This window comes from Cervus canadensis, chromosome 17 (assembly GCF_019320065.1).
Source record: "Cervus canadensis isolate Bull #8, Minnesota chromosome 17, ASM1932006v1, whole genome shotgun sequence".
In the NCBI taxonomy this organism is placed as follows: domain Eukaryota; kingdom Metazoa; phylum Chordata; class Mammalia; order Artiodactyla; family Cervidae; genus Cervus; species Cervus canadensis.
This window is the reverse complement of record NC_057402.1, coordinates 21,114,253-21,136,684: the sequence shown is the minus strand read 5'-3', so window position 1 is coordinate 21,136,684 and position 22,432 is coordinate 21,114,253. Positions and strand designations below refer to the sequence as shown.

The window sequence follows — 22,432 nt, the reverse complement described above, 5'->3', positions numbered from 1 at the left end:
GAATTTATTATTACTATATTATAAAACAAAACCACCAAAATGTTACTACTAAAATACATTCAGAAGCAAACATAAGTTATTTTTGAGTCATTACCCATTTTGAATTATCTGACTTCTGCACAATATCTATTTAGCATAGATGCATGCATGCATGTGCACTCAGTTGTGTCCAACTGATTGTGACCTCATGGACTGTAGCCCTCCAGGCTCCTCTGTCCATGGAATTCTATAGGCAAAAATACTGGAGTGAGTAGCCATTCCCTTCTCCAGGGGATCTTTCTGACCCAGGAATCGAATCTGTATCTCTTGCATCTCTTGTGTCTTCTGCATTGGCAGGTGGATTCTTTACCAGCTGAGCCACCAGGGAAGTCTCATTTAGTGTAGATATCAAATGTCACTGTGTTTATTTCATAGAGATATAAAGTGAGAGTAAATACCTGTTGCTTTATCAATGACTTAAAAAATTTTTTTCACACTGTAGAATACTGCACGGAGCTCCTGTTAAGGATGTCAGTCAGGAACATGTTGCTGTTGTTCCAACAAGACCAGGGATACTACCTGAACTGATACCAGGAACTGGCCAGAGTGCTCACAAACCACAGTTACAACTCTTTGGAGAGGAAGTAAGAGCTTCCTTTAATATTAGTTTTCTCTATCTCATAGACTGTCAATCTTTTTGGTTTCAGGACCCTTTTTTACATTCTTAAAAATTATTGAGGACTTCAATAATTATTTATGTGGCTTATCTATTGACATTTGCAGTGTTGGAAGTTAAAACTGGGAAAATGCTAAAATGTTTATTTTCTAAATGAAAAATAATAGTACTAAAATCATACATGTTAACATGCTATATTTTTTATGAAAAATGGTTATATTTTTTAAAGCAAAGAAGTAGTGTAAAACTGGAGTTGTATTTTTTGCAAATCTCTAATGCTTGGCTTAATAGATGACAGCTGGATTCTTATGCTTGCTTCTGCATTCAATTTTGTGATAAGTTGTTTTGACTGAACTATATGAGGAAAATTCTGGCTTCATGCAGATATGTAGTTGAAAAAGGAGAGATTATTTTAATAGCCTTTAAACATAATTATGGATATTCTTGTTTGATAATATGCTTCCTAGGTGGCACAGTTGGTAAAGAACCTGCCTGGCAATGCAGGAGACATAAGAGACATGGGTTTGAGCTCTAGGTTGGGAAGATCCACTGGTGGAGGAAATGGCAGCCCACTCCAGTATTCTTGCCTGGAGAATCTGATGGACAGAGGAGCCTGGTAGACTACAGTCCATGGAGTTGCAAAGAGTTGTACATGACTGAGCAACTTAACACACATACAAGAGGTAGTTTCTTGAAACTTAGTTGTGAGACTTCCACTTCTGTGAATGATGCAGTGGGAAGTTCTTTTTCCTATTGTTCCTGCGAAGTACAAGTAAAAACCTGGGTGTTACAAACAGGACAGATCTGAAAGGTGGAGAGACTGAGACTCTAATTAGGAACTTTGGGATCCAAGAAATGACACGGTGGCAAGTTAGTTCCTTGAGTTTCCTTTTTTGCCTTGTGTATCCTTTGATAAATCCTTTTTATAATTTCAAGTTAAAAAAACCTGGTAACCTGGAAAGAAAATTAGGTAAAGACACAAAAAAGTCCAAACAAAGCCTACTCTTTCTAGCCGAAGAACCGGGAAAGGGGCAGCCTAGCACAACACAATAGTTATTTAAACAATAACTATAACAAAATTTAAACAATAACAAAATATTTAAACAATAACTACCCCAGCCAAACATCACAGAAAAAATGGTGGCTCTGGTCCTTCCCTCACTTCTAGCAGCAAAGGTCTTGTAGGAAAACTAGACTTTTACTCTTGCCAAAGTATGTAGTGTGTATGCTCAGTTGTGTCTGACTCTTTGGGACCCCAGGGACTGTAGCCTGCCCGTTTCCTCTGTCCTTGGGATGCTCCAGGCAAGAATACTGGAGTGGGTTGCCATTCCCTTTTCCAGGGGATCCTCCCAACCCAGAGATTGAACCAGCATCTCTTGCATCTCCTGCATTGGCAGACAGATTCTTTACCACTAGTGCCACAGAGTACGAGAAGGCACTGTCACGCCTCTGACCGTGTGGTGTTGAGGAAGGCCATGTGGGGCTCGGACTTTCGTTTTGGTAGAGTGGTCATGAGGTTTCCCTTCTATGGTGTCAGTTGAGACCACATGGGGATCCTGGACTTGCATCCCCACCTAGTAGTAATGAGCCACTTCTCTCTCTCCCCACTGCGGTGGTATCAGAGGAGGCCCAGCAGAGTGTCGGCTGGAACGGAAGGTTTAAATAAGATCCAGAATTTCATAGCAAAGTATCCAAATTTCAATTGAAAATTACTAATCCACCCCAAGAACTAGGAAAGTCTCAAACTGAATATAAGAAGGTAATCAATAGATGCTATCATTTAGATGACAGAATTGTTAGAATTGTCTGACAATGATTTTAAAGCCATCATCCTAAAAATGCTTCAGTGATAATTATGAACACACTTGAAAAAAATTTTTTTTCAATAGGAAGATTTAGAAAGGAAATAGAAGATCTTAGTAAAAAACATTGAAGATACTTAGTAAAGAAACTGAAGATATTCTAAGAATTGAAAAAATTTAATAACCAAAGTAAAATGCTTGGCAGATGGGCTCAAAAGTAGAATGGAGGAGATAGGAAGTGAAGTTGAAGATAAAACAGTAGAATTTATCTAATCTGAGCAACCAAGAGAAATAGATAAAGAAAAAAAAATTAACAGATCCTCAGGAGTCTGTTAATTGTGGGACTAAAGTAAAAGATCTAACATTTGTGTTATCACAGTCCTGGAAGGAGAAGAAAAAGAAGAGGGGTGCCTGAAAATGTTTAGGAAGAAATAATGACTGGACACTTCCCCATTTTAGTGAGACTTAAACCTGCATATTGAGGAATCTGAGCAAACTCCAAGCAGGAGAAGTCCAAAGAAATATGAACCAAGTCACTTAATAGTCAAACTTCTGAAACCTAATGACAAAGAAAAGAATCTTGAAAGCAGCAAGAGAGAAACCATATGTTACCTACAGGAGAAAAACAGTTTGAGTGATAATGGATTTCTCATCAGAAACCATGGAGGCCAGAAGTAAGTGGCAGAACATTTTTCAAATGCTGAAAGGAAAGAACGGTATGCCCTGAGTCCTATATATCCAGAGAAGATATCCTTCAGGAATGAAGGGGAATCCAGACATTTCCAGATGAAAGGAAAGTAAGGGAATTAGTCACCCAACAGACTTACCCTGAAAGAAAGTCTGGAGGATGTTCTTAAATGATGAAAGATGAAATCTTGGAATATCTGGAAGGAACAAAAACAAGTAAAGCAAAAATGTAAGTAAATGCAATAAAGGATTTTCCTCCTCCTTTTGAGTTTTCTAAATTATGTCTGTCGGTTAAAGCAAAAATTACCATGCCATTAAATGTATACAGAGGAAATGTTTAAGACAACTCTATTATAAATGGAGAAAGGAGACGTAAAAGAAGGTAGGTTTACATACCCTTGAACTGGTAAGTGCAGACATCAGTAGACTTTGATAAGTTATGTTTATATAACATAACACCTAGAGCAAAACTAAAAATCTATACAGAGACATATTCATAAACACCACAGATTAATAAAAGTGGAATTCTAAAATATGTCCATGTAAAAGGAAAGCAGGGAAAAGAAAACAGAGAAACAAGAGAAACCAGAGAGAACAAGCAGAAAACAAAAAATGAAATGACAGATGAAATTCCTAACTTAAATATATTATTGGTCTAAATACACCAATTAAGTGACAGGGAATTCAGAGTAGATTAAAAGAAATGACCCAACTATTTACTATCTGCAAGTAACTGACTTCATATGTAATGATTTAGAGAGGCTGCAAGTAAAAGAATAAAACAGATAAGCCATACAAACATTAATCAAAGAGAAGTAGGAGTGACTATGGTTTTTTTTTTTGACTATGTTAATATCAGATAAAGTAGACCTCCCAGCAAAGACAGCTAGAGACAGAGAAGGGGATTACATTATGACAAAAATGTCAACCTGCCAGGAAGACATAGTACTCTTAAAAAGCATGTGCACAAAACAGCAGAATTGTAAAATATGTGAAGCAAAAGCTGGTGAACTGAAAGGAGAAATAGGCAATTCCACAATTACAATTGGAAACTTCAATGCCCCTCTCTAAATAGTTGGTGGAACACTAGAAAATCAGCAGGGATACAGAAAAATCAATGACTGTTATCAACTAACAGGATCTAATTGAAATGTACAGAACACTACACCAAATCAGAGCAGAATACTTATTCTTTTTGAGTTCCTGCAGAAGATATACCAAGATAAATCCATAATAAAATCAAACTAGATATCAATAACATAGATAACAGAAAAATCTCCAAACTGTTGGAGTTTAAACAATAGAGGTATAATCAATTCATGGGTTAAAGAGGACATCTCAAGGGATTTTAAAAAGTACTTTGAAAACCAATTAAACTGAATTAAAATAAAAATACAACATACCATAATTTATGGAACGGAGATAATGCCAAGAGGGAAAATTATAACGCTAAATGCTTACGATTAAAAAAGAGAGGTCTCCAATCAATAATTTAAGCTCCCACTGCAAGAACGTAGAAAAAGAGCGAAATAAACCCAAAGCAAGCAGTGGGAAAGAATAAGAGCAGAAATCACTGAAGTTGAAAACATGAAAACAATAGAGAAAAATCACTGAGACAAAATAGTTTTACAAAAAATTGATCTCTACAAAACTGACACGAAAGAGAAAAGACACAAATTACTAATATTAAAAATGAAACAGATATCACTACAGACCCTACAGACTTCAAAAGACTAGTAAGGTGATACTATAAGCAACTCTAGTTGTTAATATAAGCAATTTATATAAGCAATTCCAGTATTCTTGCCTCAAGAACCCTATAAACAGTATAAACAACTCTACACACATAAATTTGACAACTTAGACAAAATAGAGCAGTTCCTCAAAAAAACACAAACTACCACAACTCACTCAATATGAAATATTAATAGATAATTTGAATAGCTCTATCATGTTAAGGAAAGTAAAGGCCTACAAAACTCCCTTCTCAGACCCCTGAAATAGTTTGACAGTTAAAAAATCAAAATAAACATGCAGCTATCAATACTATTAAGCATGTTGCAGAATGAATACATAAACTATAAGGATAAATCTTCAGAGAATTATGCTGGAAAAAACCAATTCCAAAACATTACACACTGGATGATATTCTTATATAACATTTATGAAATTACAAAATTACAGAAATGCAGAACAGATTAGGGCTTTCCAGGGTTTCAGGATTGGGGGGTGGGAATGAGTGGAGTGTGTCTATAAAAGACAACATGGGATCACTTATGGTGATGAAAATGTTCTATATCTTAACTATATCAATGTCAGTGTTTTGTTTGTGATTCTGTACCACAGTTTTGCAAGTTTACCTTTGAGGTAAACTGGGTAAAAGATAGTCTCTGTATTATTTCTTAATAAAAATTATGGTTGTTGGATCAGTGCTAAAAAATTAAACTTAGTTAAAAGGAATATGTATTAAATGATCATTTGTACAGCTAAAAATGTTTGTTGCATTTGAAATCTGAAACCATTGGGTCTTTAGTACAAACGTGGTTATTGAATTGGGTTGTAATATACATAGTAACCTTAGAGGCTGTGCAGGTGCTGTTAAACTAATTAACCTAGCTTGCTTTATAGTTGTGTGTGTGTATGTATGTTAGTCACTCAGTCGTGTCTGACTCTTTGCGACCCCATGGACTGTAGTCCACCGGGCTCGTCTGTCCATGGAATTCTCCAGGCTAGCATATTGGAATGGGTTGCCATTCCTGTCTCCAGGGATCTTCCCAACCCAGGGACTGAACCTGGGTCTTCTAAAGTGTAGGCAGATTATTTACCATCTGAGCTACCAGGGAAGCCCTGCTCTATAATTACTAAATTATAGTTAGTAATTCAGTTTGCTGTGCAGTCAAGTTCTAACAGCCACCAATCTGGCTGCTTCTGTTGTCCTGATTTCCTCTTAGAAAGTTCTGAGGATTGTTGGGGAAACCAGTATATCATGATGAGTGTTTCTTTGCTAGTTTAATTTGACAAATCTCTCCTGAAAGTGCATGGGTGCTTTTCCTTGAGAACAAAATAGTGCTGTTTAGTGATAGATTTTTCTTTCTTTCCATTTAGAGGCTTGTATATTACTTTCTTCTAGGGGAATAATTTTATTCTAGATGCTCAAGCTGCTGAAAGTCTATCTACTACAAGGAAAGGTTTACCACATTGTATGTGATATATCATTTGAATATCTGAAATCTTAATTTCTAGGTGATCTTTGGAAGAAGAATTTTCAACTGATTTTGGAAGAGTTTTTTCATCTTTTATCAAGGAATTCCTGGCTCTAGGTCTATACAGAATAAAGGGATGCAGTGTGTCCACCAAACAGAGGATGAGTGAGATGGAAACAATTTTGAATTTCTATGGTAGACAAATGAACCTAGCATCTGAAACCATCTACCTTTCTCTAAATAAATACTCTGTTCGTAGAGAAGAAATGTGATCTAGTTGAGAAATAAAAGTGGTGAAGACTCAGTATCAGCTTATAATTGTGAATCTTTGTTTACTGTGTTTGGGTCTTTGGATATTACTCTCAAAGTCTGTGTAACAGCCATGCTCAGGAGATGGCGACTGGTAAGGTCTCATGCTGCTGCTCCTTATCGCTTCAGACGTGTCTGACTGCAGCCTAGCAAGCTCCTCTGTCCATGGGGTTCTCTAGGCAAGAGTACTAGAGTGGGTTGCCATGTCCTCCTCCAGGGGATCTTCCTGACCCAGGGATCGAACCCGAGTCTCCTGCATTGCAGGCAGGGTCTTCACTGCTGAGCCACCAGGGAATTCTGTTAAGATTTCATGGGTGTGTGCATGCTTAGTCGCTCAGTTGTGTCCAATTCTTTGTGACTCCACGGACTGTAGCCCGCCAGTCTCCTCTGTCCATGGAATTCTCCAGGCGAGAGTACTGGAGTGGGTAACCATTCCCTTCTCCAGGGGATTTTCCTGACCCGGGGATTGAACTGTGGTCTCCTGTATTGCAGGCAAATTCTTTACCACCTGAGCTACCAGGGAAGCCACTATTCTTGTTGGGGAAAATGTTTGGTCCAATTAAGTATTACTCAGAGTTAGTGAAAGTTAAGGAAAACATAATTACCAGGAATACCATGGACTCAAAACAGCTATAATTTAAAAAACTCACAATTCTTCAAACTTGTCATGAATGCCTGATTAGTTTTTTCACTTCCAACTATTTAAAAATTTTTTTCTTTTATTGTTTGTTTTATTATTATTATTTTATTGATAGTAGACTCTATTTTTTAGAATAGTTTTAGACTTCCAGAAAAATTACAAAGACAGTATGGAGATTTCCCATAGGCTGTTCCCCTATTATTATATTAATACAATAATGATGGGTAAATAGTGGCCCCCAAGAGATATGTGCTCAGTCGCTCAGTTGTGTCTGACTCTCTGCGACACCATAGACTGTAGCCCACCAGGCTTCTCTGTCCATGGAATTCTCCAGGCAAGAATCCTGGAGTGGGTTGCCATTTCCCTCTCCACACGCAGAAGATATATCCAGATCCTAACCCACAATACCTGTGAATGTGACCTTATTTGGAAATAGAGTCTTTGCAGATATAATTAAGAATCTTGTGATGAGATCATCTTGGATTTAGGGTAAGCTCTACATATCTAAATTCAATATGACTGTCCTTATAAGAGGAGAAAACCCTGTGAACACATAGACACACAGGGAAGAACGCCACGAGCTGCTAGAAGCAAATTGGAGCAATGCCGCTGCAAGTCAAGGAATGCCAGGGGTGGCTGGCAACCACTAGAAGCTAGGAAGCAGCAAGACAGAATTCTCTATGGCATTCAGAGGGAGCATGGCCCTCTCAACATTTTGATTTTGGACTTTGTTTCCAGAACTCAGAGAATTAATTTCTGTTGTTTTAAGCCATCCAATGGTAATTTGCTACAGTAGCCCTAGAAAACTACCAGTACATCTGACAGCAGTATGATACATTTGTTAAAACCAATGAACCAATATTTATACTTTGTGATTAATTAAGATCCATGCTTCATTTGGATTTCCTTAGTTTAAGGTAATGTCCTTTTTCTATTCCAGGATAGAAGTGGATACCACATTACATGTAGTTGCCATGTCTCCTTAGGCTTCTCTCAGCTGTGATAGTTTCTGGGGCTTCCTTGTTTTGACGACCTTGACAGTTTGGGGGAGTACTGTCAGGTATTTTGTAGACTATTCCCCAAATATCTATAATTTTATTTGGCCGCCTCTGGTCTTAGTGATAGCGTATGGACTTAGTTGCTCTGTGGCATGTGGGATCTTAGTTCCTCAGCCAGCATCCCCTGCATTGCAAGATGATCCTTAACCACTGGACCACTAGGAAAGTCTCACATGATGTTATTTTGATTTGATTGTGTGTTATGTGATTTTGGGAGGAAGACCACTGAAGTAAGGTGCCATTTTCATCATATCATATCCAGAGTACATATTACCAGTGTGACTTAGCATTGTTGATGCTGACCTTAATTGTCTGGCTGAGGCAGTGTCTGCCAGATTTCTTCACTGTGACGTTTTTCTTTTTTGCTCCCTTTCCACACTGTAGTCTGGAAAGAAGTTGCTATATATATAGCCAAAACTTAAGAAATGAAGAGCTATGCTCCATCTCCTTGAGGGCAGATTATCTGTAAAAACTAATTTGGTTTCACCGGGACAGGATGCCTCTTCTTCCCATTTATTTATTCAGTCACGTGCTTGTATCAGTAAGACTCATAGATGTTTGTACTTGGAGTTGTGCTCAGTCGCTTCGGTCGTGTCTGACCCTTTGTGACTCTATGGATCGTAGCCCATCAGGCTCCTCTGTTCATGGGGTTCACCAGGCAAGAGTGCTGAAGTGGGTTACCATGCCATTCTGCAGGAGATCTCCACTCAAGGACTGAACTGGTGTCTCCTAAGTCTCCTCCATTGCAGGCAAATTCTTTACTGCTGAGCCACCTGGGAAGCCCGAGTTTAATACTATTTATTATTATTTTGCTAAGACTGTTTGAGCTTTGGTCACTGAGAGCTCTTTCAGTTGTCTCCTATGTCCCTTTGACAGACCCTATCACTGTGGAATTTTTTTTAACATTTAATTACTGGCAGTACAGATGTTCCAGGCTCATCTTGCTTATTTCCTGTGCCAGTCCACAGAATCAGCCATTTCCACAGGAAGCCTCAGTTCCCTTAATTGGAGAATGTAATTAGAAACTAAAATCTGGCCTTTGCATGTGCTTATTACCACCAGGTCTTTGCTGCTTCTAGGCCTTCTCAGCTCACACAAATACATGTCTGTATTCTAACTCCTTCCTATAAATACACATATTTTAATGTGCATAATAAATATAATAAATGCACATAGTGATAGTTCTATATGTAACCATCTCTGTCTAACTTAAGCTATTCATGAGTTCATACTGATGTCTCCACCTCTAATTCACAACCGCATAGGTCATTCTAACCTCCTCCCCTGCTGATCTTTAAACTCCCAATAGTTAGTGACAAACCTGGTTGCCCCCACACTCCATCCATTTACCTGATTATTCAATTCCAGTATAGAAATATCAGAATTATTTACCCATATTCTTATGGAAAATAACCTTATCAACTAAAGTGTAGCACTATGTACAGTTTCTTTTGCCTTTAGTGTTATATACTTTACTCATTTCCAAAGTTACTAAGGTCAGCAATTTTTTTCTTCCCCCATTCATTGAGATTGTTTCATATATTTATAATAGAATTAGCTTGTTTCATTATATTCCACATTTCATTGTGGGATTCCTCTTGACCTCCCAAATAATTTTTTAAAAATTTCAACTTTTATTTGGAAAGAGTTAAAAGAAACAAATACAGAAACCAAACTAATGAACACAAGACTACATGTGTGTTTGTAATTAACATTTTGTCATACTTGTTTCAGTTTTTTAAAAAGACATTTAAAGAACAGATTAAGTCCTCTTGTACTTCTTAATTCCATTTCTCTTCCTTTTTACCCAAGGACGGTTACTGTTACAATTGTGTTTTGTTCCCCACTCCATGATTTTTTACTTTCTTAGGTGTACTTGTGACCCTAAACAATAAATCCTGTAGTTCTGTGTGTTCTAGGAACATTTATATAAATGATGTGACTTTGTAGGTATCTTTCTAAATCATGCTTATTTTATTGTTAAATAGTATGCTATTAAGATCCATCTATGGTTGATAATGTTTGTGTTAGAATGTCTTTACAGTGTTTAGTTAAATGAATATACTACATTTTATTCATCTGTTTATTAATTGACATTTAGATTGGGCTATGTTTTTGCTATTTCATGTGCTGTATTAACATCCTTGTATATATCTCCTCATGCATATGTGAAAGAATTTCCTTAGACTGTATAGCTAGAAGTGAAATTGTTGGATTGTGTGGCATGTACATTTTCTATTCTACATTTGCTCTTATTTTAGAAATGACCAGTTTGCCTCTGGTGTGATTTTACTAGTTTCCCACATCCTCGGCATCACTTGAAACAGCTGACTTTTTATTTTTGCTAATCTTATAGGTATGATCAATTGTCTTTCCCAGGTTTTCAGAGACTGTGGAACCAATCACCTCATTTTCTCAGGAACTAGAACTAATTTTGATAGGAGCTTGAGTGTTTATCCTTGGGGCTATTTATTAGCTTCTAACAGCTTTTTATGTTATTTTCAAAGGTGTCTGCTTATCCAGGAGTTACAAAGTTGTTTTGGAATCTAACTTCACCCAAATTCTCTGTTCCAATATCTGTCATGAAGGAAACTGTATATCCAAAATATGAGGTAAAATGCAGAATGACTTTTCTCTATTGTTGTTTACTAATTAAACTGTATAATTAATTATGATATTAAATTTTACTGGAAGTTATTATGTAAATTGTCAGTAAAGACTGCAATAACTGAATGATTGGATGGCACTATAGAAAGTATGCATATAATAAATAATTATTATATATATATTGTATGTGTGTACATATATACGCATATACTTATAAGCTTATGACTATGTGTACACTTATACATGTACATTATAGGTATATTTCTAAGAAAATGATTGGACTTATCCATGTTACTTTAGCTAGTCAAGAAGAATATTCTCTTTTCTTTCTGAAAGAATTATTTGACTGACCAGGTATAAAGCATCTTGGGCTGTTTAGAAGATCTTTATGATATGCTCATTTGCTTTTAAAAGTGAATTTTTAGTTATTGTTTAAAAAAGTTTAAAACTACCTAATAAAATTATTAGTCTATTTTCTTCTTCCCTAAAGGTGTTTAACATTTTATGTTACACTGCTTATTTTAAAGGGCTTCCCTGGTGGCTCAAGTGGTAAAGAATCTGCCTGCAATGCAGGATACCCGGGTTCAGTCCCTGGGTTGGGAAGATCCCCTGAAGAAGCAAATGGCAACCCACTCCAGTGTTCTTGCCTGGAGAATTCCATGGACAGAGGAGCCTGGTGGGCTACAGTCCATGGAGTCTCAAAGTAGAAAAATCAAGAGAGGAAAACCAAAAGAGTCTATTATTTTTCTCCCTCAAGACAATTACTGTCCACTGTTTGGTCCACTCTCTTTCATTGTTAAAAGTTCTTTTTCTTCTTCCTCCTCTTCCTTTTTTTCTCCTTTCCCCCTTTTCTTCTTCCTACTTATATTTTCCTCTTAAAATAATTCTGTGATGAACATTGTTGTACATAAAGTTTTAATGGTATTTAGAATCATTTTATTTGCATAGGATCCTAGATAGATTACTGATAACACATATACGAGAAAAGAATACAAAAAAATTAATCATAGGGAAAGAACAACCAGGGTAATAGGATAAGTCAGACATAAAATTAAAGAAATTCTGTTCATTTATGCCTTTGCTTGAAATGGGGTCATCAACATCAGTGTTGATATTGAAACATCTTTACATTCCTTGCATTACTTAATTATGATGTATTATTCTTAAATATTATATTGAATTCTGTTAGGCAATATTTTAATTGTTTTTTAAAAACATATGCTAATGAGTGAAATATGTATGTAGGATTTTTTTTTTGGACTCTTATCATGGTTATTTTTGCTTTATAAAGTTAATTGGTTAGCATTTCATTTTTTTAATACTCTGGAATTAAAAGAACATAGGAATAATCTTGAAAGTGTGGAAGAATTCACTGTCTAGGAACATTTGAGCTATTTGGGAAGGTAATTTTTGACAATTAAAGCCTTTTATTTTTTAATTCTTGGGTTACTCTTGCTTAATATTTTTTCTCAAGTCCATTGGTAACATATATTCTTACAAAAAGCCATCTATTCAGTTGAAATTTATAAGTTTATATGCAGAGTTTGTATGGAGTCTCTCTTTAGTTTTAATCTCCATTTCTAAATTTCCATTATTTTCTTTACCATTTCTAATGATACTTGGGGAATTTTTTTTCCCCGAGAATAAATTTTCTAGAAGTGAATTTAGTATTTTTTTTCAGGGATCTTTTTCCATTTATTTTCAAGTACAGATGCTTTATTTTCTACTCATCAAATTACTTATACTAGTGTAAAACCATCCATTTAATATTTTTTTAGCAAGGTTTTTGATGTATGATTATGGGCTTCTCTGGTGGCTCAATGGTAAAGAAAGAATCTGCCTGACAGTGCAGGAGACATGTGTTCAGTCCCTGGCTAGGGAAGATTCCCTGGAGAAAGAAATGGCAACCCACTCCATTATCCTTGCCTGGAAAATCCCATGAACTGAGGAGCCTGGTGGGCTACAGTCCATGGGGTCAGACATGACTTAGTGATTAAACAACAGTATCTGAGTCACTGTGCTATACATCTGAAACTAACACAACATTGTAAATCTACACATCAATTTAAGAATAAAAATCTCTCTTCCCCTTCCACAGTTGTTGGATCATGATCTGAAGGCAAACGCTGCCTACTGCTCCTTCTCTCTTAATCCTCCATTGGTAGCATCTGCTTCTAAATGAACTGACAGAATAGAGGAATCTATGATATTAGTATAGTGTTATCTAAACTGTGTGTTTATAAAGCATGGACACATATTTTTCTGTCTTTATGTGTATAAAAGTGTGGATATAAGGAATTGAGAGTAGGCAGAATTGTCTGAACAGAAATAAAAATAGCAGCAATTTTAAGAAGTTTGGTTAGAACTGTTGAAAATGGAGTGACACATTACAAAGCTAGTTCAAAAATAAATTGCTCTTGGTGATTGTTCAAACCAGTGACCAAAGGACAAAGATCCAGCAGGACTTTCTGGTACAGAAGGAGGGCCCAGGACACTTTCCATTCACTAGAACTGGAATCAGACCTTTGTTCAAAGACTGGTGTTTCCTTTGAATGGGAAATTCATTTAGATACAAAGATCTGTGTGCCTCATTTTTAAAAAGCAAATGTTACCTATTTACATATATTATGATTATTGGTGTTTTTTGTTTTATCCTGCCATTTGATTTTTGTTTTTTGTAGATGCTGCCTTTTTTTTTAAAATTTGGACAAACTAAGCAATTTACTCAATTGTTCTAAAAAACAGATACTTCCATTATAAAATGAAGAATTTACAAAGTTTTAATTGTTAGCAGTAGCCCAGAGATCAAAATGAAACTTAATTGTACAATGATAGATTTAGTACTAATTACATAGCAAATTTGCCAAAATGTTGCAGTCCCCTTCTTCGCCTGCAAATTCATAAGCTAGATATTGCCTTTTGTTTGTTTTATATTCTTTTTATTTCTTTTCTTAAATTTGTCTTTTTTGTTATTCCTTTTAAAAAAATTTCAGTAGTCTGAGTATAATATATTCTGATTTTATTTTTATTTTAACTATTTGGATAAATTGTATTTTATCATCCCTGTTTTGGAAGTTATGTATACTGTTTCTTATTCCTATGGTGGTCTCCCTAGAACATACATGTTTAACTTATCAATATCTAATATTAATCAATACCTTTATACTCTTCCAGGAAACTGCAATTATTTGAAAACTTGTTATTCCATTTACTCTTTCTTGATTTAATGTGCTCTTACTTTGATACATTTTTAGATCCTTATCTTTTAAAATTCAGAAGACGTTGTTCTTATCATTTTATGCAATAATCCTTAGATTTTACCCATGAATTTATCTCTCTCTTTTTTCCTTTCTACTTTTCAAGCATCTCAGACCTTTCTGTCTGGAATCATTTTGCCTTCTGCTAGAATATATCTTTTAGAATTTGCTTTAAGGGAAATAGGAGGTCTACAGTTGGTAAAAATTCTGTTTTTTCTTTGTTTTAAATGCCTTTATATTACTTCATGCTTGAGGGATATTTTACTTTGTGATAATATTATTGCAGATACTTATTTTTAGCACACAAATGATGTCTCACAGTTTTCTGGTGTCCACTATTGCTGTTGAGAATTGATTGTTAAATATGAACCCTCTGAAGGTTCTTTGATAACAAATCAAAGAACCCTTTGAGAATAAATTCTCTGCCTCTCCCCTTTTACTTTTAAGCTGTTCTTTTTTCTTCCATGCAATTTCAGTATGGTGTGTCTAGTTGTAGATTTCTTCTTATTTATTATATTTTGGAATGATTGGGATCTTTGAATCTGTGGTTTGCTATCTTTCATCAGCTATGGAAATTTTTTAGTTACTGTTTCTTCACATTTTGCCTCTGTCTATTCTGTCCTTTGTTTTCTGGGCCTTTAATAACGTGTTTGATACTGGATCCTGTACAATTTCTTCTGATCTGTCTTATAGTTCAGGTTCATAAATTCTTCAGTTGTGTCTAATAATACTGTTTAACTTGTTTTCTGCATGTTTCAATTTGGTTTTATATTCTTTTTAGAAGTTATCTGTTTTCTCTATTACATTCTGGTGTTTTGTATCTTTGTGTACTTGTCTTTAAATGTTTATCATTGTATTTAGAACATTATTTTTAGTAAATATTTGAGACCTAGGATGGCTGTTCTTCCTCTAGAAAAAACTTTTTGTCAGAACCTGAGATCTGTATCATTCAACCTAAAATTGAGGTTGAGGCTTGAGTTTCTTTGAACATATACAGAGCCTATGCTGCAAGTCTACACAAATGTTGATTTACATCCATTCATTCCTAATCTTAGGGTATAACCCTGTAATATCCTTGTAGCCTTGGATACCTGTGTATTATATATATATAAAATCAGTTTCCATACTTCAGGGAGACTCTGGGCTTGCCTGTCTGTCATCCTTGACCCTTAAAGTTGCAAATATGAAGCTCAGATTTGCAACTGTTTTGGCAAACATTTTGCGAACAAAAGCACCTTTGATACTGGGTTTACCTTTTCAGGTTTTTTGATTTTCCTATATTTTTTTGCCCAGTATCTCTTCATCATATTATTAGCTCTGATGCTTTGAAGATTTTTTTTTCCTTTATTTATTTATTTATTTACTTTTTCAGTGGGTTTTGTCATACAGCTTTGAAGATTATCTTTGTCATAATACATGCTTTCTAGTTCTCAGAAGAATTGCTTGTTGCTGTTCATTGTTCAGTCGCTAAATTGTGTTCAACTCTTTGCGACTCCATGGACTGTAGTGTGTCAGGCTTCCCTGTCCTTCACTGTCTCCCAGAGTTTGCTGAAACTCATGTCCATTGAGTCAGTGATGCCATCCAACCATCCTCTGTTGCACCCTTCTCCTCCTGCCCTCAATCTTTCCCAGCATCAGGGTCTTTTCCAATGAGTCAGCTTTTCAAATCAGATAGCCAAAGTATTGGAGCTTCAGCATCAGTCCTTCCAATGAATATTCAGGGCTGATTTCCTTTAGAATTGACTGGTTTGATCTCCTAGAATTACCTAGCCTGCCATAACTAAAAGTGGAAGTCATAACTGACTTTTAAGGTAGCAAAACTGTTTCCATTTCCACCTACATCCCAGCTTTTATTGCACCATACTAATTTTAGCAATATTCCTGTAATAGAGCAGAATTTTTACATCATATATATGTAAGCACTACTGTAATTGCCCTCTCAAAGCATGCTAGTATGAGCAATATACTGATAGGTTCCAACATATGAACCACGTTGTCTTTATACAAAGCAGCCATTGATTGTTAGTTCTGCTGTTTTGATATAAAATACAGTGTTAGGGTTTTTGTCTTTGTTATTGTTAAAAGCATTCTTTTAAAGTGTAATAGCTGCTATTCCACCATATTTGAATATTTTGTGTAAGCATATGGCCAAATAATTCCAAAATACTTGTGCATCAGATAATTTATCTTTGAAGAATAATGATGAAAGTGACCAGGTGTCTTTCTGCAATGTCCAGTAATTCTCTTACATGGCATTGTGCTATAACTGTTTTCCAACAATACAGCAGAGAGGATGACCAAAAATTCAATACTGATGATAACTAAAATAGTCATTGCCTTCTCCGTATCTGTTTCATTCTCAGTAATAATTATATCATACTTTTAAAAGTTCATTTTCTACTGAATAAATATTTAAAATTTTTAAAATGCTAGTTGAGATATAAAAATTTCATCAAACAAAGCAGCAGCATGATTTATTTCACCATGAATCCTATGGAACTTAGATCTTCGAGTTGTTTCTTTATAGCCAAATCACTGGTTACAAGATAGAGAAGTAGCACATTTAATAATAATCATAACTGTTGCAGCAGTTTACGTTGCAGCAGTAAATAGATATATCATCTAACTGACTGATACAATTCAAACTCTAAAGCATTTAAGGAAATTTTCATTCCAGTTAATATTTAGAATGTTTGCTTGTATTTGTCAGTGAATAGTCACATATTGATAATAACTCTAAATGGCATGTTTTGTTCATAATCCTGAGGTTGATATGCTGAAGAGATTCAACAACACTCTATGAGGTCACAGGATCATTGATTGTCCTGAGTCCAAGAATATCAGAAATAATGTAGATTTATCAGTTTGGCTAAGGTCCAACACCAAAGCCATATTGTGGGTTTTAGCCAAATACTAAGGCTGCAGCTGGACTTTGATCTATGGTTTTTTTTCCTAGAATTATACTTTCCTGTGTATTGCTGTTTTGGTAATAACATTTTAGTATGTAGCAACAGTAATCATAGGCTCTGAATTAAAAGTATTCTACTATATAGTTTAAAACTGTTATCTTTTATCACAGAGTGCACAAACAAGCAGAATTTTAATTGAGAAATTTGTGTCTGAAAGCAAGGAAAGTATCATTACTTTAAATCAGTATAGGAAAAGTTCCAGGGTAAGTATAATTTTTAGTCTGAATTATGGGTTGGTGTCCCTGTCTTCCTAGAGTTTAGATATTATTTCTAGTGATTTCAGAAGTAATTTCTTGACGCTTTCTCATTCTGGGAAATGCCTCAGTGCATTCGCCAGAATGTTTGTGAAGGACATATTTCCTCTTTTTCCAATATGCTGTCTTTATGACACTCAGAATATGTTATTTACTAATCAGTAGTAGGATATCTGCTGTGAGTTTTACTGAAATTCCTAAAATGTCTGGTTTTTCCATCATTCGTCACTGCTTGCCCAGGTCTTAAGTGATCAAAGGAACATGTTTATGAATCTTTTTACCAAATGAGGGGAGGTGATTGTTTATGGCTATGAAACAGAGTAACACTGAATTCTCTAAGTGGTGACTGGACTTGTGCCCATGATTTTATAGTCACTAAAGTGTATCTAAGTAAAATAAATAATAAGCACAGTTGGAGAGAAAAGAGATAGCGATTGAGGGAAGAAGACAAGTATGAAATTTATATCACTGGCTTAATAAATATCCTGAACTTTATGAGGGACTAAGAGGAAATGGTTTTATTTTTCTTTCCTTTAGGCCTCCAGCCCTTTACTCCCCTTGATGATATCTTAGGATGCTGAGTGCCACAGAGTAGAGAGTCTTATTAACCTGGGATAAATCAGATCCCTATTCTAGTCAATTACACTAGGTTTAATATGGTTGTATGCCTCTTTCTGTATTCCCCATACAGTCAGGTGATATATTTTTTGGGGGTAATGTTTCTATTTAATGTAGGTCACTTTTGCTATTTTAATATATATAACTATTTCTTATTAAATATTTGTCCTCATGTATGTTTGAGCATTTTATTTCTCATCAGTCTGAATGATATGGTTGTCATATTGTTCTTGTTTTTTATCAACAGCACCTAGAACAGTGACCATCACATAAAAATTAATTGAACCAATAAATAACACTTTCTAGTTTGGAATGTATGGACTATTGTAGTAGCATTACTGGTACCTAACCTGTCAGGTATTCCTGTTTTTAATAGCTGTTTCTAATCTAACCTCCCTGTTGCCCCTTGCAATATTCTTAAAACACAGGTATAATTACACCACTCAATCTCAACAAACTGAATAACATCACCTATCAAAGTCAGAGTGCTTATCTAAGCCTCGTAATGTGGCCTCGGCTATGTTTTCTGTCTTACCACCCCTTGTGCCTCTGCTTCCATGTAACGTCCATGTACTCTGTTCTCTGCTTGCACCAGAGTCCTTGAGGACTAACATCCCAGCACTTAGACACTTCTCTGTGCTTGTTTAGGCTATTCCGTTGGCCTGGCATGTGCTCAACCCATTCTCAGTCTCGCAGTGAAAATGTCACTACCTTTCACAGCCTGGCCCTAATGGTACCTCTTCTAGCTGGACAATCCAGGTTCCTTCTCATTCTGAACTGACCTCCGCCTCTCCTGTGCTCTCTTTACACCTGATTCATGCTATCCTTACAGTCATTGTTACAGCTGCTGTGAATTATAGTTACTACTTTATGCCTTTTTCCACCATCATACCTGAAACATGTCCGTTTTTTGTACTTTCCACCCTATCTGATGTGGTAGTACTTCCCAACTCTTTTAGTGTAATAGTTCTCATGGTAAGTAGTATTTGTGTGAATGCAGCCATGAAATTAAAAGATGCTTGCTCCTTGGAAGAAAAGTTATGACCAATCTAGACAGCGTATTAAAAAGCAGAGAGATTACTTTGCCAACAAAGATCCATCTAGTCAGAGCTATGGTTTTTCCAGTAGTCATGTATGCATGTGAGAGTTGGACTATAAAGAAAGCTGAGTGCCAAAGAATTGATGCTTTTGAACTGTGGTGTTGGAGAAGACTCTTGAGAGTCCCTTAGACAGAAAGGAGATCCAGCCAGTCCCTCAGGAAATCAGTCCTGAATATTCATTGGAAGGACTGATGCTGAAGCTGAAACTCCAATATTTTGGCCAGTTGATGTGAAGAACTGACTCATTTGAAAAGACCCTGTTGCTGGGAAAGATCGAAGGTGGGAGGAGAAGGGGATGACAGAGGATGAGATGGTTGGATTCAATGGACATGAATTTGGATAAACTCTGGGAGTTGGTGATGGACAGGGAAGCCTGGCATGCTGTAGTCCATGGGGCTGCAAAGAGTCAGACATGACTGAGCAACTGAAATACTGAACTACTACTAAATTGATGGATTTTAAGTTCTGACCCTATGTTTGAACATAGTGATTTCAAAATCAGTAAGAACCTGTATTTTAATTAATATTTCTGCATTTCATGAATTTACTCAGGTATCACTAGCCAATTGTCATCTGATATTTTAGTTTACCAAATAGCATGTAGAGTCAATCAATGTATATTTGTCATTTGACTATTTTACAGCTTTTTTTCCTGAGAAAAGCTGCATCATTTGAAAATGTCCAAAAACATTTCAGCACACAGTCTACTCAATTAAAGGTACGATAATTTTTCAGTTTTTGTTATTGAAAGGAAATGTTCACATTTCTAGTAATAATCACCACCTATGCTTTTTGTTTGCTTTCCTAAAATAGCGTGATCACTTGATTCCTACAGAGTTGATTGAAATTTTGGATTTCACTGAGAATTTGGTAGCCTCTGTAAGATTGTTGTGGTTAGTACCAATTTAAGGTTTTCCACATCTCTTGGAAGTGTCTTATAATCACACTTTGACTTTACTTGAAAGTGAAAAGTCGCTCAGTCCTGTCCGACTCTTTGCGACCCCATTGGAGTTCTCCAGGCCAAAATACTGGAGTGGGTAGCCTTTCCCTTCCCCAGGAGATCTTCCCAACCCAGGGGTCGTACCCAGGTCTCCCACATTGCAGGTGGATTCTTTACCAGCTGAGCCACGAGGGAAACCCTGACTTTACTTGGTATATTATAAGTCAAGTCACTTATATATTGATCTGCCACTTGCGTTGAGCTCACAGTTTGTTTTACTCTGTCAGTTTATTTACAAACATATCTAGGATGCTGAGTTCGAGTGTTTAATCCTTTTTTCCGAGATTGCACCTCTTAATATGCTCCTCTTCATGTCTGTCTCATGGATTACTTCTTAAGCAGTTGGTGTCTTACTGTAAAGAAAGGTGCAGCAAATCCAGACCCAAAGAGCAAAGTCATCATAGTTAGTAACCTCCACTTGTTTTCCGCTGAAAATGGAATATTCTTCCATGGGCCCTCCTCATAGTGGCTCCAGGTCGTGAACTTCCAGATGTTCTGTCCCAACGTAGCACTGTTGGAAGCTCTGCAAAAGGCAAAGAGACTGAAGGTGGAAGAAATGGTGGGAGTACATGAAGCGCTCCCTTCCTCGTGACCTGGTTCCCTGGTGTGCCAGGCTCACTGTTTTAAGGCATCGATCATAAGTGAGGGACACCTACTTACTGATCTTATAGCAGCTGCTGGAGAGGCAGAAACCTGTTGGGACTTCAGATGTGCTGGTGGGCACCATTTTTAAATCTCATTCTAGTTTACTGATGAGGGAGCTGGTGGGTGCCATTTTTGGTGTTCTCCCTATAACCTGTTAGTGCCAACGGGCATGGTCCAGCACACACCTCCTACAGCAGCTATATTGGAACTGGGTTGGGTGAGTGCACCAAACTCTGCAAACCCTGTCACACAGCTGTGTTGTGCAGGGCAAGCGCCCGAAGTCCCCCCGCCTGTGCTCCAGCAGCTGGGCCCCAGCTGGGCTGGGTGAGCAAGTGCACCAGGCCTTGCTGTCTCTCTGCATCCGGCTGCAGCCTTGCAGTACCTGGCAGGTGATCACAGCACCCACCGGAGCACCCTCAGAGAACCTGGCTCAGGTGCCAGGGGAGATTGTGCTTCTGGGTCCCATGGATCATTTCCTACTCAAGACTCCTTCAAGCCTGGGAGAGGTGCTGGTTTGCCTCATTCGTATAGAACACAGAGAATCAGGCCATGTGCAGAGACAGGAATGTGTTCCTAAAGAGTTCAACGCCACGGTCAAAAGATGCTCACCAAATCTGGGACATGATTGGATGAACACAGTGGGAACAGCAAAGAGACAGAAAATATAAGAAAATACGGAACACAAGTTATAACTGAATTGAAAAATATACTTAAAGAGTTAAAACAGCAAACTGGATGAAGGAGAAGCATGAAGGACAAGCAAGAGGGAAAAGCAACAGAGATCACTGTTAGGCAGAAAAACGAAAAAAGAATTTTAAAAAGTGAGGATACCTTAAAGGACCTCTGGTACAACATCAGGCAGAATAGCATTCACATTATAGAGGTCCCAGAAGGAGAAGAGGGAAAGGGCCAGAAAAATTATTTGAAGAATAATTTTATGTTTTACTTTTTTCAGGCATGTTCTACTTTTTCTTGGTACATACATATGTGTTTATTTTTTGATATATATATGTACACGTATATATATTCTATAGTCGGTATTTCTCTGTTCTCTGTTCTAAGTCCATATTGAGTTAAATACAGTTTCTTGACATGGGGAAAGTATATATAGTAAGTCACAGAGAAGGTCAATATCTCTATTACATTTTAGTACATCTTAAAATATACAACTAGCTTGTATGGAATTGTTATTTGGGTTTGGAATTTGGGTCTATATTCACTGTTAAGAAAAATATTTCTGTAATGAATTATTTACTAGCAAAATTAAATGCAATTATTTATTGACAGTAGCTCAATAGGCAAGAAATGCTATATCAAAGGATTGGAGCTAATCTCTCTTTTATTTGTAATGAATGTTGTTAGAGTTTCAACTACTAATGCATAATTATTATAAATTATTCATTAATGTATTATAATATTAATATTATTATTGAAAATTAAGTTGATTCTCTAATGATTAGATAAAATGAATATTAGGTTGAAATTCTGTTATGTAAGCATATAAATATTAAATTGAAAATAATTGAATACTAAGTATAGGAATTCAGTGTTATTAAGGTGCTTTTGAAAATAGACTTACAAATTGATTTAATAAGGTGAGGCATTTTAATAATTTTTGCTCTGCCTGC

General features: G+C 36.2%; 2 protein-coding genes across 2 annotated transcripts in view; one reads left to right on the top strand and one right to left on the bottom strand.

Annotated features, from left to right (window-relative positions):
• TTC6 (tetratricopeptide repeat domain 6) overlaps positions 1–22,432 on the top strand; it is a 175,590-nt gene that overhangs the window by 79,948 nt on the left and 73,210 nt on the right. Inside the window, exons 6-9 of the mRNA XM_043490117.1 lie at positions 482–623; positions 10,862–10,966; positions 17,298–17,390; positions 19,803–19,877. Coding sequence (XP_043346052.1) covers positions 482–623; positions 10,862–10,966; positions 17,298–17,390; positions 19,803–19,877 — 415 coding nt within the window. The remainder of the gene's footprint in view (positions 1–481; positions 624–10,861; positions 10,967–17,297; positions 17,391–19,802; positions 19,878–22,432) is intronic.
• On the bottom strand, positions 20,487–20,886 carry LOC122419769 (cytochrome c oxidase subunit 7C, mitochondrial-like). The gene is made up of 2 exons (XM_043434586.1): positions 20,816–20,886; positions 20,487–20,682 (listed from the first exon to the last, which is right to left on the bottom strand). Exons 1-2 carry the CDS (start codon positions 20,884–20,886, stop codon positions 20,487–20,489), a joined length of 267 nt encoding a protein of 88 aa, XP_043290521.1.